Source organism: Nycticebus coucang, chromosome 4 (genome assembly GCF_027406575.1).
Source record: "Nycticebus coucang isolate mNycCou1 chromosome 4, mNycCou1.pri, whole genome shotgun sequence".
NCBI lineage: Eukaryota > Metazoa > Chordata > Mammalia > Primates > Lorisidae > Nycticebus > Nycticebus coucang.
Window position 1 is genome coordinate 138,253,031 of NC_069783.1, and position 12,620 is coordinate 138,265,650.

At 43.6% G+C, this 12,620-nt stretch overlaps 1 protein-coding gene across 5 annotated transcripts in view; it reads right to left on the reverse strand.

The window, feature by feature from the left end:
* Positions 1-12,620, reverse strand: part of DEPDC5 (DEP domain containing 5, GATOR1 subcomplex subunit) — a 175,195-nt gene that overhangs the window by 92,829 nt on the left and 69,746 nt on the right. For 4 of the 5 annotated variants that reach the window (XM_053589971.1, XM_053589968.1, XM_053589970.1 and 1 more), the window contains exons 23-24: positions 11,558-11,693; positions 10,442-10,539 (exon numbers count right to left, since the gene is read on the reverse strand). In XM_053589971.1, coding sequence (XP_053445946.1) covers positions 10,442-10,539; positions 11,558-11,693 — 234 coding nt within the window. Of the gene's footprint in view, positions 1-9,386; positions 9,444-10,441; positions 10,540-11,557; positions 11,694-12,620 lie in introns of all 5 variants that reach the window. The other variant, XM_053589966.1, reaches the window with a different exon arrangement.

The window sequence follows — 12,620 nt, forward strand, 5'->3', positions numbered from 1 at the left end:
AATCATACTCCTAGAAATTTATATAAGAGAAGTGAAAACTTAAGTTCATACAAAAGCTTTGTCCACACGAAATTATGTAAATGTTTATATAGAAACTTTATTCATAGTCACCAAAACCTGGGGACAGGTTTTGTCTTTCAGCCAGTGGGAGGATAAACAAATTGTAGTACGTCTCTACAATGGGATACTATTCAGTAATACAAAGTAATGAACTACTAGTGTATGCAATAACTTGGATGTATCTCAAATGGAGTATGTTCTACGAAAGAAGCTGAGACTCAAAGGCTGCCTATACTACATGGCTTTATGTATGTGACATGCAGGGAAAGGCAACACCATAGGAGCTGAGAACAGATCCAAGGTCCCCAGCAGATGGGGTGGGACTGAACAAAGGAACAGCACAAGGGGGTGATGGGAACGTTTTCTATCTTGATGTGTTTGTTGGTAGATATGGAGCTCTGTGCATTTATCAAAACTCATAGAACTGGCTGGGCTCAGTAGCTCATGCCTCTAAACCTAGCCCTCTGGGAGGCCAAGGAGGGAAGATTGCTTGAGCTCGGAGTTTAAGACGAGCCTGAGTTAAGAGTGAGACCCCATATTTACTAAAAAAATAGAAAATTAGCTGGGCTTCATGGTATGTGCTTGTAGTCCAGCTCCTTGGGAAGCTGAGGCAGGAAGATTGAGCACAGAAGTTTGAGGTTGTAGTAAGCTATGATGATGTCACTGCACACTCTACCCTGGATGACAGAGCAAGACTCTGTCTAAAAAAAAAAAAAAAAAGGTGGCTGGGTGCAGAGGCTCATGCCTGTAATCCCAACACTCTGGGGAGCCAAGGCAGGTGGATCACCTGAGCTCAGGAGTTTGAGACTGGCCTGACCAAAGTGAGACCCTGTCTCTACTAAAAATAGAAAAAAAAAAAAAAAAATAGCCAGCCATTGTGGGGGGTGCCTGTGGTCTCAGCTACTTGAGAGGCTGAGGCAAGAGGATTGCTCAAAACTCAAGAGTTTGAGGTTGCTGTGAGCTATGAGGCCATAGCACTCAACCCCAGGGTGACAGAGTGAGACTATCACAGAACAAAAAAAAAAAAGAAAAAGGAAAACTCATAGAACCATACACTAAAAAGAGTGAATTTTACTGGAAATAAGTTGTTAAATAACTAACATATATATTTTTTGAGACAGAGTGTCAAGCTGTCGCCCTGGGTAGAGTTCTGTGGCGTCATAGTTCACAGCAACCTCCAATTCTTGGGCTCAAGTGATCCTCTTGCCTCAGGTTTTCTATTTTAGTAGAGACAGGGGTCTCAGTTTTTGGTCGAACTGGTGAGCTCAAGCAATTGACCCATTTTGGCCTCCCAGAGTGCTAGAATTATAGGCATGAGCCACCTTGCCCAGCCTAAATAAATAATAATAGATATATATTTTTGTAGAGACAGTCTCACTTTGTCACCCGCGGTAGAGTGCCATGGCATCACACAGCTCACAGCAACCTCTAACTCCTGGGCTTAGGTGATTCTCTTGCCTCAGCCTTCTGAGTAGCTGGGACTACAGATGCCTGCCACAACACCCAGCTTTTTTTTGGGGTTTGAACACGCCACCCTTGGTATATGCAGCTAGCGCCCTACCCACTGACCCACAGGTGCCACCCAATAAATAATATTTTTAAGTTTAAAAAGATAATGTCTCTTGGCCAAAAGAATTTTAGAACTTTTTTGTAACTGCCTGAAGCAGATTTTATTTATTTATTTATTTGTTTTTGAGACAGAGTCTCACTTTGTCACCCTGGGTACAGTGCTATGGCTTCATAGCTCACAGCAACCTCAAACTCTTGGGCTTAAACAATTCTCTTGCCTCAGCCTCCCTTGTAGCTGGGACTATAGGCGCCTGCCACAACGCCTGAGTATATTTTTAGAGATAGGGTCTTGTTCTTGCTGAGGCTGGTCTCGAACCTGTGAGCTCAGGCAATCTACCCGCCTCAGCCTTACCCACTCAGGTGTGAGCCACTGAGCCTGGCCCATGAAGCAGATTTTTAAAATTAAGATACAATTTATTTATTCAGACAAAGTATTTCATTTCATTCACACTCACCCCAGGAGACAGATAAAAGGTAGGTAGAATTCTTTTCCCACTGATCAAGAAACTGAGGGTCAGAAAAGTTAAGTAAATGACTGAAGATCTCACAGTAGGTAGGTGGAAACTGCATTTAGATTCTTTCCGCTCAACTTTACAGATGCTCTATTTCTTGACTATCCATCTGGGGCACCAGTTTTTAGCTGATGAAATGTTATCTGTTTTTTGTCAATAGCTAAAAGCCATTTGGAGCTAAATTTTCTGAAAAAAAAAAAAAAATCTTGGCTGACGATATCCATTTCCATGCAAACATAAAGCCTGATTATAAATAAGCAATGAGATGAATTTTCTTCTTCAGCTTGAAAACTGGTACGAAACAGTAGCATTTGCAACACATTCTAAGCAATAAAAGAAATATTAAACACATCACCTCTCAGGGTGGATGCCAAATTTGATCATCTGATCATCTGTTATTTTGTTCTTGTTGTTGTTGTTCTTAAGAAAATCCAACTCAGACTGAAGCTAGAAAGGGGGCCTGCAAGATGGCGTCTTGAGAAGCTAAGCTGAAACAGTTCAGCTGCCCTAGTCTGACCTAGTCTGCTCAGCCTTACCCACTCACCTTCTGTGATTATCTAGTTAAGTTTCTCCACACTTGTGAGGCTGTTTATCTCAGGAAATTCTGGGGAAGTGGTCACATATAGACAATAGGTGTTATTACCCCGTTTCCCCGAAAATAAGACATCCTCCAAAAATAAGACCTACTTACAGGAAAGATAAGATGTCCCCTGAAAATAAGACCTAGCGCATCTTTGGGAGCACACCTTAAAATAAGACACTGTCTTATTTTCGGGGAAACGGTATATAGGTAGAGTAAAGGTTACTTTGATGATATGTTTTCTCTGATGAGTCTCTCAGATATTTTGTTAAAGTGAAAATCACCTTTCTTGGCTCAGTGCCCGTAGCTCAGTGGTTACGGCACTGGCCACATATACACAGGCTGGCGGTTCGAACCCAGCCCTGGCCTGCTAACCAAAAATGACAACTACAACAAAAAAATGGTCAGACGTTGTGACGAGCGCCTGTAGTCCCAGCTACTTGGGAGGCTGAAAGCAAGAGAATCGCTTTAAGCCCAAGAGTTTGAGGTTGCTGTGAGCTGTGACACCAGGACACTCTACCCAGGGCAACAGAGTAAGACTCTGTCTAAGAAAAAGAAAATTACCTTTCTGTTGTCTAAACATTTTGCATTGTCAAAATGAAGAATAGTTTGATGTTACTTCCTATCGGATAAAGTTAAAATTTTCTGGGCTGGTTTCCTCGCATTTTATTGTAACAGTTATTAGAATTATAACTGTGGCAGAGCAGAATCGAGAGGTTACTCTTGCTGTTCTCCAGAATCTCTGGCCTTCTGACAAATAAAGCTTATTTGAACCTAAACCCCATCTCTGCATATTGGTTGGACAGTGACAGGTAGCCAGAGCCTCTTTGTGTGGTAACTTTAGTTGCCCTACAATGCAACTAAAATTCTTGCACTATTAAAGAAACAGTTGAGCTTACCAGAGCAGCGTAGGGTCCCAACCCAAGGTAGACCTGTACCATCGCTAACAGAAAAAGACATACATGCATGCACACGAATTTTAAGGAAAAAGCCATTTAAAGAAAGAAATATTTTAAGGGCTCCCAGGAAGATACACAGTTTCTTTGTAGTCCAAGTCCAACTACACACTGCATTTGACATTGGCTCTGCCTCTGAGGCCTTACTTTCAGTGAAGCAAACTTGCTGTTGGCAGCTGTGACGATGGAAGTAAGACCTCATGTTGGTTAGTTCTGCTCCAACCCAACACTTGGGAATGAGGTGTCACTCCCAAGTTTAAAGTCAGACACATCACTTGTAGAGCCAAATGCTGGCAACAGCCATCTCAGTTCTGTTTCTTTTGATATCTATTCAGAGTCGAGAATTGTGAACTATGTTCTCTAATTATAACTCTCAACGCCATAAAAACCCAACCTGGCCTTAGTGAATGACCAGAGGCCCTTCCTTTCCACCCTTACTGTGCTAGGACTTACTTTTATATTAGCTCTCAGGCCAAATCTGCCACACGTACCCAACATTCATCACAAACACCAAGTTTGTAGATTCTGAGTCCCAACATTAAAGGGAAAGAAAACATAGCATCTGCTTATTATTATTATTTTTTCAAAATTATCTACCTGAAAAAAAAAAAAAGGAAAGACACTAACAAGTCTTCTGAACTGGTCTTCAGTTAAAGAAACAGAGGGATAAAAACTCTCAGCCCAATCCCACCAACTGTGTGGGCCCCTGCTGGGCAGCATGGTGAAAAATAAGGGAAGAGTGTGGCTGTGAGGCCTCAGCCAAAAACACTCCAAATGAAGTTCCACGGGGCCAGGAGGGAAACCCACAGAGAAGCAACTCCTGTGAATCATGACTCACATGTGAATCATGCCCAAATGCAGAAGAAAATCTGAGTCGTGCTTGACTGCCTGCAGATGGTACAAACCAGCCAGCCCCGGGAGGTGAAGGTAAGGTCACAGATAAGGTTTTCCTGCTTCTTTTCTGTTTTTGTTTGTCTGTTTTGGTTTTTTTTACAATGAATGAAACATTAATTATTTGTTTATTTTGACCCTGCCTTGCCCCAAACCAGGACTCAGTGTGGTAAGCTGACCTTTAAGGAACCTAACCTACTTTTGATACTGACAACAATTATACAGGGTAGGCAGCTGAGACAGTGAGGCTCTATAAGCTCATAATACAGATGAGGAACCCGGGCCTCTGCAAAAACATGAAGGCTCAATTCCAAAGGCCAGTGAGGAGGGCTGAGACTTTGATCTTGGCTGTCTTCATCATAGCATGCTCTCTCACTGAGCATAGCCTAATTTAGCTGAGATCACATGTTCAATCCACACTGTATTTATTACTGGAACCACTCACATAGTACAATTCCCCCTGAGAGGGCTTTCCTTTCATCGTTATGACCCCAGAGGGGAACTGCTTCAAATAAAATCCCAAGTGAATGAGAAGCCAGAGCTCCCTGGAGTTGGGAGAGTCCATAGTTTTTGTTTCTTCTCAGCCTTAGCACAGTGCCTAGAGTTCAATCAACATTTTTGGAATGAGTAAGAGTTCCGTGAGTTTCAAGAAAGCAAACCATATTTCATGAAGTTTGAGGATAGTTTGAAAGAAAAGTCACTTCAAAACCAAGTAAGGTAGGAAAACACTGCTCAAGTCTTTGAAAAAGCAATCTAGCTAATTGTTCAATAAAGTTATAAGAGAGAAAAGCATTAGAGCAGTGGTTCTCAACCTTCCTAATGCCACTAGAGGCACTCAAAAAAATAAAATAAAATTATTTTTGTTGCTACTTCGTGAAGTAGCTTCAAAATGCTACTTGCTTCATGAAGTAGCAATGAAAATAATTTTATAGTTGGGGGTCACCACAACATGAGGAACTGTATTAAAGGGTCACCGCATTGGGAAGGTTGAGAACCACTGCATTAGAGAAACACCTGAGTCCTTCTTCAGTAGAGAGAAAGCTAATCTCAGGAAGCTTTTAGCATTCATTCAACTGGAGATGCAAACCTCAGACATATGGACCTTAGCTGTGAGGCACAGCAGAGGAGAGAACAAGAGAAAGGACCTGAGATTCTGAGTGTGTCTGATCTGCCTGGGGAACCGCTACAGTGAAGTGAGAGGGGGAAGCAGGAGACAAAGTTTGAAAGTAAGAAGAAACCAAGAGACACAATGCCATGGCTTTGACCTCAAGTGAGTCGGAAAGACCTTGGAGGAAATCGTGCAGAGAAATTTCATGATCTAACGTCTGTTTCAGACGGATCACTCTGAATTGCTTTGCTGAAAATAAATGATAGGGTAGGGTAAAGGAAGCCACCAATACCAGTTAGCAGGCTACTGTACACGGGCAAAAGCCTGGTACCTTGAATCAGGCTAACAATGGTGAGGTAAGATTCTGGATATAACCTGAAGACTGATGTGACGTTAACTGGTTATTGCATATGACAATAAAACTGCAATTATTTAATCTAATTAATTTCTATGGCTCATTAACATAATTGATCAGGTAGCATATGGTCAAAGATGGGCGTTCAGTTCCCACCTGGCTATTGGTCACTTACTGATGTCCCCTGGCTCCACTAAAAATACATGCTGCAGCTCACAAGGGGACTGGGTGGACGGTGCCTGTGGCTCAGGGAGTAGGGCACCGGCCCCACATACCAAGGGTGGCAGGTTCGAACCCGGCCCCGGCCAAACAGCAACAACAACAACAACAAAAAAAAAAAACAAACAAGGGGACTGGGCAAGAGAAAGGACGACCCCACTGAACTACACTGCCTTGACTAGAATAGCAACATGAGGAGCCCAAGCCCTCTATGAGAAGCTAAACGTATGCATGTAATGAACACCTGCATACCAATTAAATGATAATCTTGTGGGTTGTTAATGCTTCTCACCTATGGTAGCTTGGTCTTGAAGTAATAAATTCATTAGTCAATACATGTGCTGAACACTGTAGGGAGAAGGTGAATAAAGATAAGCTCTTTCAGTCTAGTGGGGAGACGGACATGGAAACAAACCACGGGCGTGAGAGGAGCCAAGCTGGGTCGTGCACATGGAGCTGCGTGGAAACAGACCCAATGTCTCCTTCGAGGGCATGGGGATGGGGAGGCACCACCAGGGCCTCAAAGAACAGGTGGTGTTGGGGCCACATCATAAAGACCAAGTTGGTGCTTGAGAGGCAGAATCAAGAACTGAAAACAGGCAAGAAGTATATTCTTCTTCTTCTTCTTTTTTTTTTTTTGGTTGCAGTTGTCATTGTTGTTTAGCAGGCCCCAGGCTGGGCTTAAACCCACCAGCCTCGGTGTATGTGGCTGGACCTCTACTCACTAAGCTACTGGCACTGAGCCTTTCTTTTTCTTTTTTTTTTTTTTGAGACAGAGTCTCACTCTGTTACCCAGGCTAGAGTGCCATAGCATCATAGCTCATAGCAACCTCAAACTTCTGGGCTCAATTGATCTTCTTGCCTCAGCTTCCCATGTATCAGGGACTACAGGAGCCTGCCACATGCCCACTAGTTTTTTTCTGTTTTTAGTAGAGATGGCGTGTCACTCTTGCTCAGGCTGGTCTTGACCTCTGAGCTCAAGCCATCCACCCGCCTTGGCCTTCCAGAGTGCTGGGATTACAGGCATGAGCCATTGTGCCCAGGGCAAAGAAGCATATTCTCTGCATAGAAGGGCTAATGCATGCAAAGGAAGATGAGGACACAATTCTTTTGGGGAGCCAGAGCAATGGCTCAACATGCTTATATAGTAACAGTAACAACACTAGTAGTAATAGTAACAATAGTAATAATAGTAACAACAATATTTGTTGAGCACTCACCACTGTGGCTGCTTCTGTCCTAGCACTTACATGCATTATCATGTTTAACATTCACAACAGTCTTCCTCACACACGAGGAACTGAGATCACAGAGAGTGATCAAAGGCCTCACTACTATCAGAGTTAGAGTCAGGACTCACGTACCAACATTCCAGAACCTGCACTTTTTTCACAAGCAGCACCATGGAGGCTGGACCCAGGTGATAAGAAGCATTGCAAGCCACAAAGAACCACAAAAGGGTTAATATCTGGGAAGGAGTGACTGATCAGATCTGTGTCTGGAAATATCTCATCCCTAGTATTAGGGAAGATGAATCAGCAGAGACAAGAACAGGGCAGGAAGACCATTTAGAGGGCTGCCACAGTAACAGTGGCCAGAAACAACAGAGGTCTCAACAAAAGCAGCGAGAATGGAGATGGGAGCCAAAGTCAGGAAAAGGAAGGAACAGAAGAGGAAGTGTGGGATGGGAAATGACGAGACATGAGTTCAGCTGTCAACACATGAAGGGTGAGGTACTTGTTAGGCATCCAAGTGGAGATGTCCATCAGGTAGACAGATTTATTGCTACAGAGCCCACGAGGGGAAAGGCTGAGCTGGAGATGCAGGGTGCAGAAAATGCTTTTCCAACGTGTCTACACAAGGGAACACTTAGCTCCAGAGACTCCACAATGGTATCATCTGAGCATCTTCCACAACCATTCCCAAATATTCTTTGAAATCTTACTTTTTCCCCAAAGTACATCTTAAAATTCCTAAGACCCCTTTTCTGCGGAATCATCTGGTCTGCCTAAGCTACCTTAGGCCCAGAAAACTCTAGTAGATTCTGGTGCTGCCACCATCCAAACCTGTGAATTCCCCTCTTTCAGGTCACCAACGAAACCGGCTCCAGGGATAGTCCAGTGAGTTCCACAGCAGCCTTTCTTGATGCAACTCTACCCTAAACTGCCTGGAAAGCTCAAACTCTGGGTTCCTATAAAGGAGCTCCTTGGTTTAAAAAAGCAATAGAAACATTGCCTCTATAACCTTCTAAAGGCACTTTTTATTTTTTTGAGACAGTGTCTCACTCTAAGTTTAGTGCCGTGGTGTCATAACTTACAATAACCTCAAACTTCTGGGCTCAAGTGATCCTCTTGCCTCAGCCTCCCAAGTAGCTCGGACTATAGGCACCTGCCACAATGCCCTCTTTTTTTTTTTTTTTCTTTTCTGTTTTTAGTAGAGATAAGATCTTGCTCTTGCTCAGGCTGGTCAGGAACTCCTGAGCTCAAGCAATCCACCCTCCTTGGCCTCCCAGAATGCAGGGATTACAGGTGTGAGCCACTGTGCCCGTCTGGCTTAAAGGTGAAATGAAGCCTAGCAACAAGGTAACATTTTCAGCACCATCAGTGCAAAGATACAAAGTATCTTCTCATCCTCCAATTTTTTTTTTTACCACCTCCGGTATATGGGGCCAGCGCCCTACTCCTTGAGCCACAGGAGCTGCGCCCCAAAATTTTTTTTGGAGACAAGGTCTCTGTCACCTGGGTTAGAGTGCAGTGGCATCACATAGCTCACGGCAACCTCCAATTCTTGGGTTCAAATGATACTCCTGTCTCAGCCACTTTAGTAGCTGGGACTACAGGTGTGTACCACCACTCCCAATTTTTTAGTATATGTGCTGCCGAAGCGAGTGCCCCAATTTTTTTTTTTTTTTTTTTTTACTTTTTAATAGAGAAGAAATCTCACTATATTGCTCAGGCTAGTCTTGAATTCCTGGGCTTAAGCAATCCTCCTGCCTTGGCCTTTCAAAGCTGAAATTTTTATTCAATGTGTTTTCTCATTTAAAATGAATGAATGTTGGTAAGTAGATTGACCAAAAAAGAAAAAATGAAAATAAAATGAATGAATGAATAAAATTATCATTTAGGGATTCTCTTACTGTCAACACAGTTTCCAAGCCTTAGCCATAGGCCTCTAGGAATACTGTTGGATGAACCTACCGATGAATGAAGGAAAACATCATTACCAATTTTATACATTTTCAATTTTACTCCATCTACCTTAAGCTAACTTTTAGAAATACATGTTAGTCTACAGGAACACTAAGGCATGAAGCAGCAGCTCTGTTATTTTTTTTTTAAGTTTTACTGCTTTTCACATTCATTCTGTCCCTTCTAAGACTCTATAAAATCTGCCCCCACCCATCCAAACTCATGTTCCCCTACACCCTTAAAGGTACTCTATATATAAAGTTGTCAAAAGAGGACATCAGTCTGGGTCAGAATACCTGCCTACTGGTTTGAGAAATTAGTTTTTTGTTTGTTTGTTTTGAGAAACTGGTTCAATATCTCTACGTCTCTGGACATTACACTGCCCATGTGTAAAATGTGTCTAATAAGTATGCCCTATTGGAATGACAGGATGAGATCAAAGATATAAAAGTGTTTTGGAAAGCATAAGACCACAATCATACTTTTCTTCTTCCCCCCTCCACTTGGAATCCTAATCTTCCGACCCTCTCCCTAACCAAATTTTGATATGCATGCTCTGCTCACTTTTCTAAGCAACTATGCCACCCTTCTCTTTTCTGGTCTCATAACTGGAGCCACACTGTTCCCCTCTGAGACTCCCTTGACTGTTTTTATGGAGGTGGGGTTTCTGCCCTCACCCTGAAAGCGCCTTCAGAGCAGAGACCACTCCTCCTCCGGCCCTGGTGTTGCCCTCAACACCAAGCTCCTAAGCAGCCCTCAATCACGACTCCCTGACAGGATGATGATAAATGTAGCTTGACCAATACTTTCTTGGCTAAAAATGTAATGTGCAGCCCATTTATAATTCCATGCATTAAACAGGACTGTTTCTAAATAGGTCACCCAAAATCGTGGCTGAAATGATCTCAAAATAGATGTGGCCCTGCTTTTCTGGCCCTCGTGTCGTTTCTAGATGTGAGCCTCCTCTGAGCGTCCCAACTCTTTTACCTCTTGGATTGGTTACCTGCACCACTGTTGCTAAGCAGGCTGACAGAAAGCTCTTCCGTTCCACTGAAGTTCAAGAAGGACATGCCGTCACCAGGCTGGCGGGAAGTGCTGTGCCTACAGAGAACAGAGCCCAGCCACCTGGCTTAATGTGGGTCATCTACCTCTTTTTCCTGTTCACCCTATATCCCGGGGGGTTTTCATCAGAAATTGGCCTGAATATTTAGCCACTCAGGCTGGCAACCATGAAGACTCATATCTCAAGCCACCAGGCCGCAGTGCTTGGTTTATGTGCCAGCTCTGGTCTCCCGAGGCCTGCTCCTCCTGCCTTGATACCCAGCTGCTTTCCCGCCACCATGCTAGACCACCCGCCCTCTCTGTCCCATGCCTCCACCTTAGGAATAAGGACGGATGTGAGATGCTCGAGCAGACATACCAGAGTTGCTCTAGTAAAAAGGGTCATGCCTTGCCCAAACCCCTTACCCTAGGGATCTATCTCAGGGATGTCAAGACGATTGAAAGAGGGGCCAAAGATTGCTCTTTGCAAAGTGTTTCCTAAAGCAACACAGGAATAGTGAGTCCAGGTGTAAACCAGGCTCACACTTGTCAAGGCTTAAATGACTTTCTTCCTACACTGACTCTCTTTAGATGTCTAATAAAACATTCAGAGGTCTGGTTCAAAAAGAGTTGTTTCCATAAACACAGGCCCTGATTTCCACCACTCCTGGCATTAACGTCTAATCTCAACAGTGGAATTTCTCCATCATCAAAATGACAGAAGTCATAGAGAGGCTGCCCACAACATTTGGCATAAATCACCTGTCTGACCACTCAAAACCCAAAGCATTTTCTCTCTCATTTTTCAGCCTTGACTGAGGTTTAGAAAAATCCATGTTTTAGATTCAAGATAAAGCTAAAGCAGGGCCTAAGTGACATCTCAGGCAAAAACGTCAGGCCGTTTGCTTTGCACTTTGCCCAGAGAAGGGAAAGACACTGACTGACAAAGGAAGGTCCTGATCTCATGTTGTCTTTTTAAATCTTATAAACATGTTTTGTCAGCTGTCTGTTATGCACATTGTCCCGGGTGCCGGAGAGTGTTCTCAAGTTACCTTCTGGAGCCCTGTGCACATCTCACCTTCCAGCAGCTTCATGATATGCTAACTCCAGCAGCTCTGCAGAGGAGTGTGTTGGGTCCCTCTGCCCACTGCCCTGCAGCTCCGCCATATTCTGTCGGGTCTGGTGATGGATCTGGATGGCCTCTCCGGATGGACCTACCCAGACAAAGAACTACTGAGCATCATTCCCACCTGACAGCTAGTGCTGTGCACTTAACAGCAACTGTTCTTCTTTCCAGCTGCTGGGATACTGGCATTGGAGAGATTGAAAACGAGCACACCACACAGGAACATGACACAAGACACACCTGGGCTCCCAGAAAGGAACCTCCTTTTTCCAAGCTGGACCCATTCTACGGTGGGGCCTCGTGTTCATCATCCTATTCAGTCTATTAGGAATACTTTAGAAGCCTGTTTGATGCAGGCCAACTGAGACACCACAGAGAAATATACCAGAATGGGAGGCAAGACCCCTTCCCAACAGGGTTAACACAAACTCAATCAGAAGGAAGCACAAGTGAAACGCCAATGACTCTGTTAATACTGAAGAAAATTAACAACTGTGACTCTGGTTAAAATGCCTAAGTGCAAAGAAGTTGGAATAGGAGATAAACTGGAATTAGTCAAGTTTACTGAAGAAAGCTTCATAGAAAAAGATATTTTAGAGCTAAGTAGTTTTAAAAATTTTTTTTATTTATTTTAGTTTTATTTTTATTTTTTTGGTTTTTGACTGGGGCTAGGTTTGAACCCACCACCTCCAGCATATGGGACCAGCGCCCTATTCCTTGAGCCACAGGTGCCGCCCAGTTTTAAAAATTTTTATATTTATGCATTTGGTTTTTTTGAGACAGAGTCTCACTCTGTCACCCTGGGTAGAGTGCTGTGGAACACAGCTCACAGAAACCTCAAACTCCAGGGCTTAAGAGATCCTCTTGCCTCAGTCTTCCAAGTAGCTGGAGCTACAGGCGCCCACCACAACACCAAGCTAGTTTTTCTATTTTTAGTAGAGATAGTTCTTGCTGTCGCTCAGGCTGGTCTGGAACTCCTGAGCTCAGGCGATCCACTCACCTCCGCCTCCCGGAA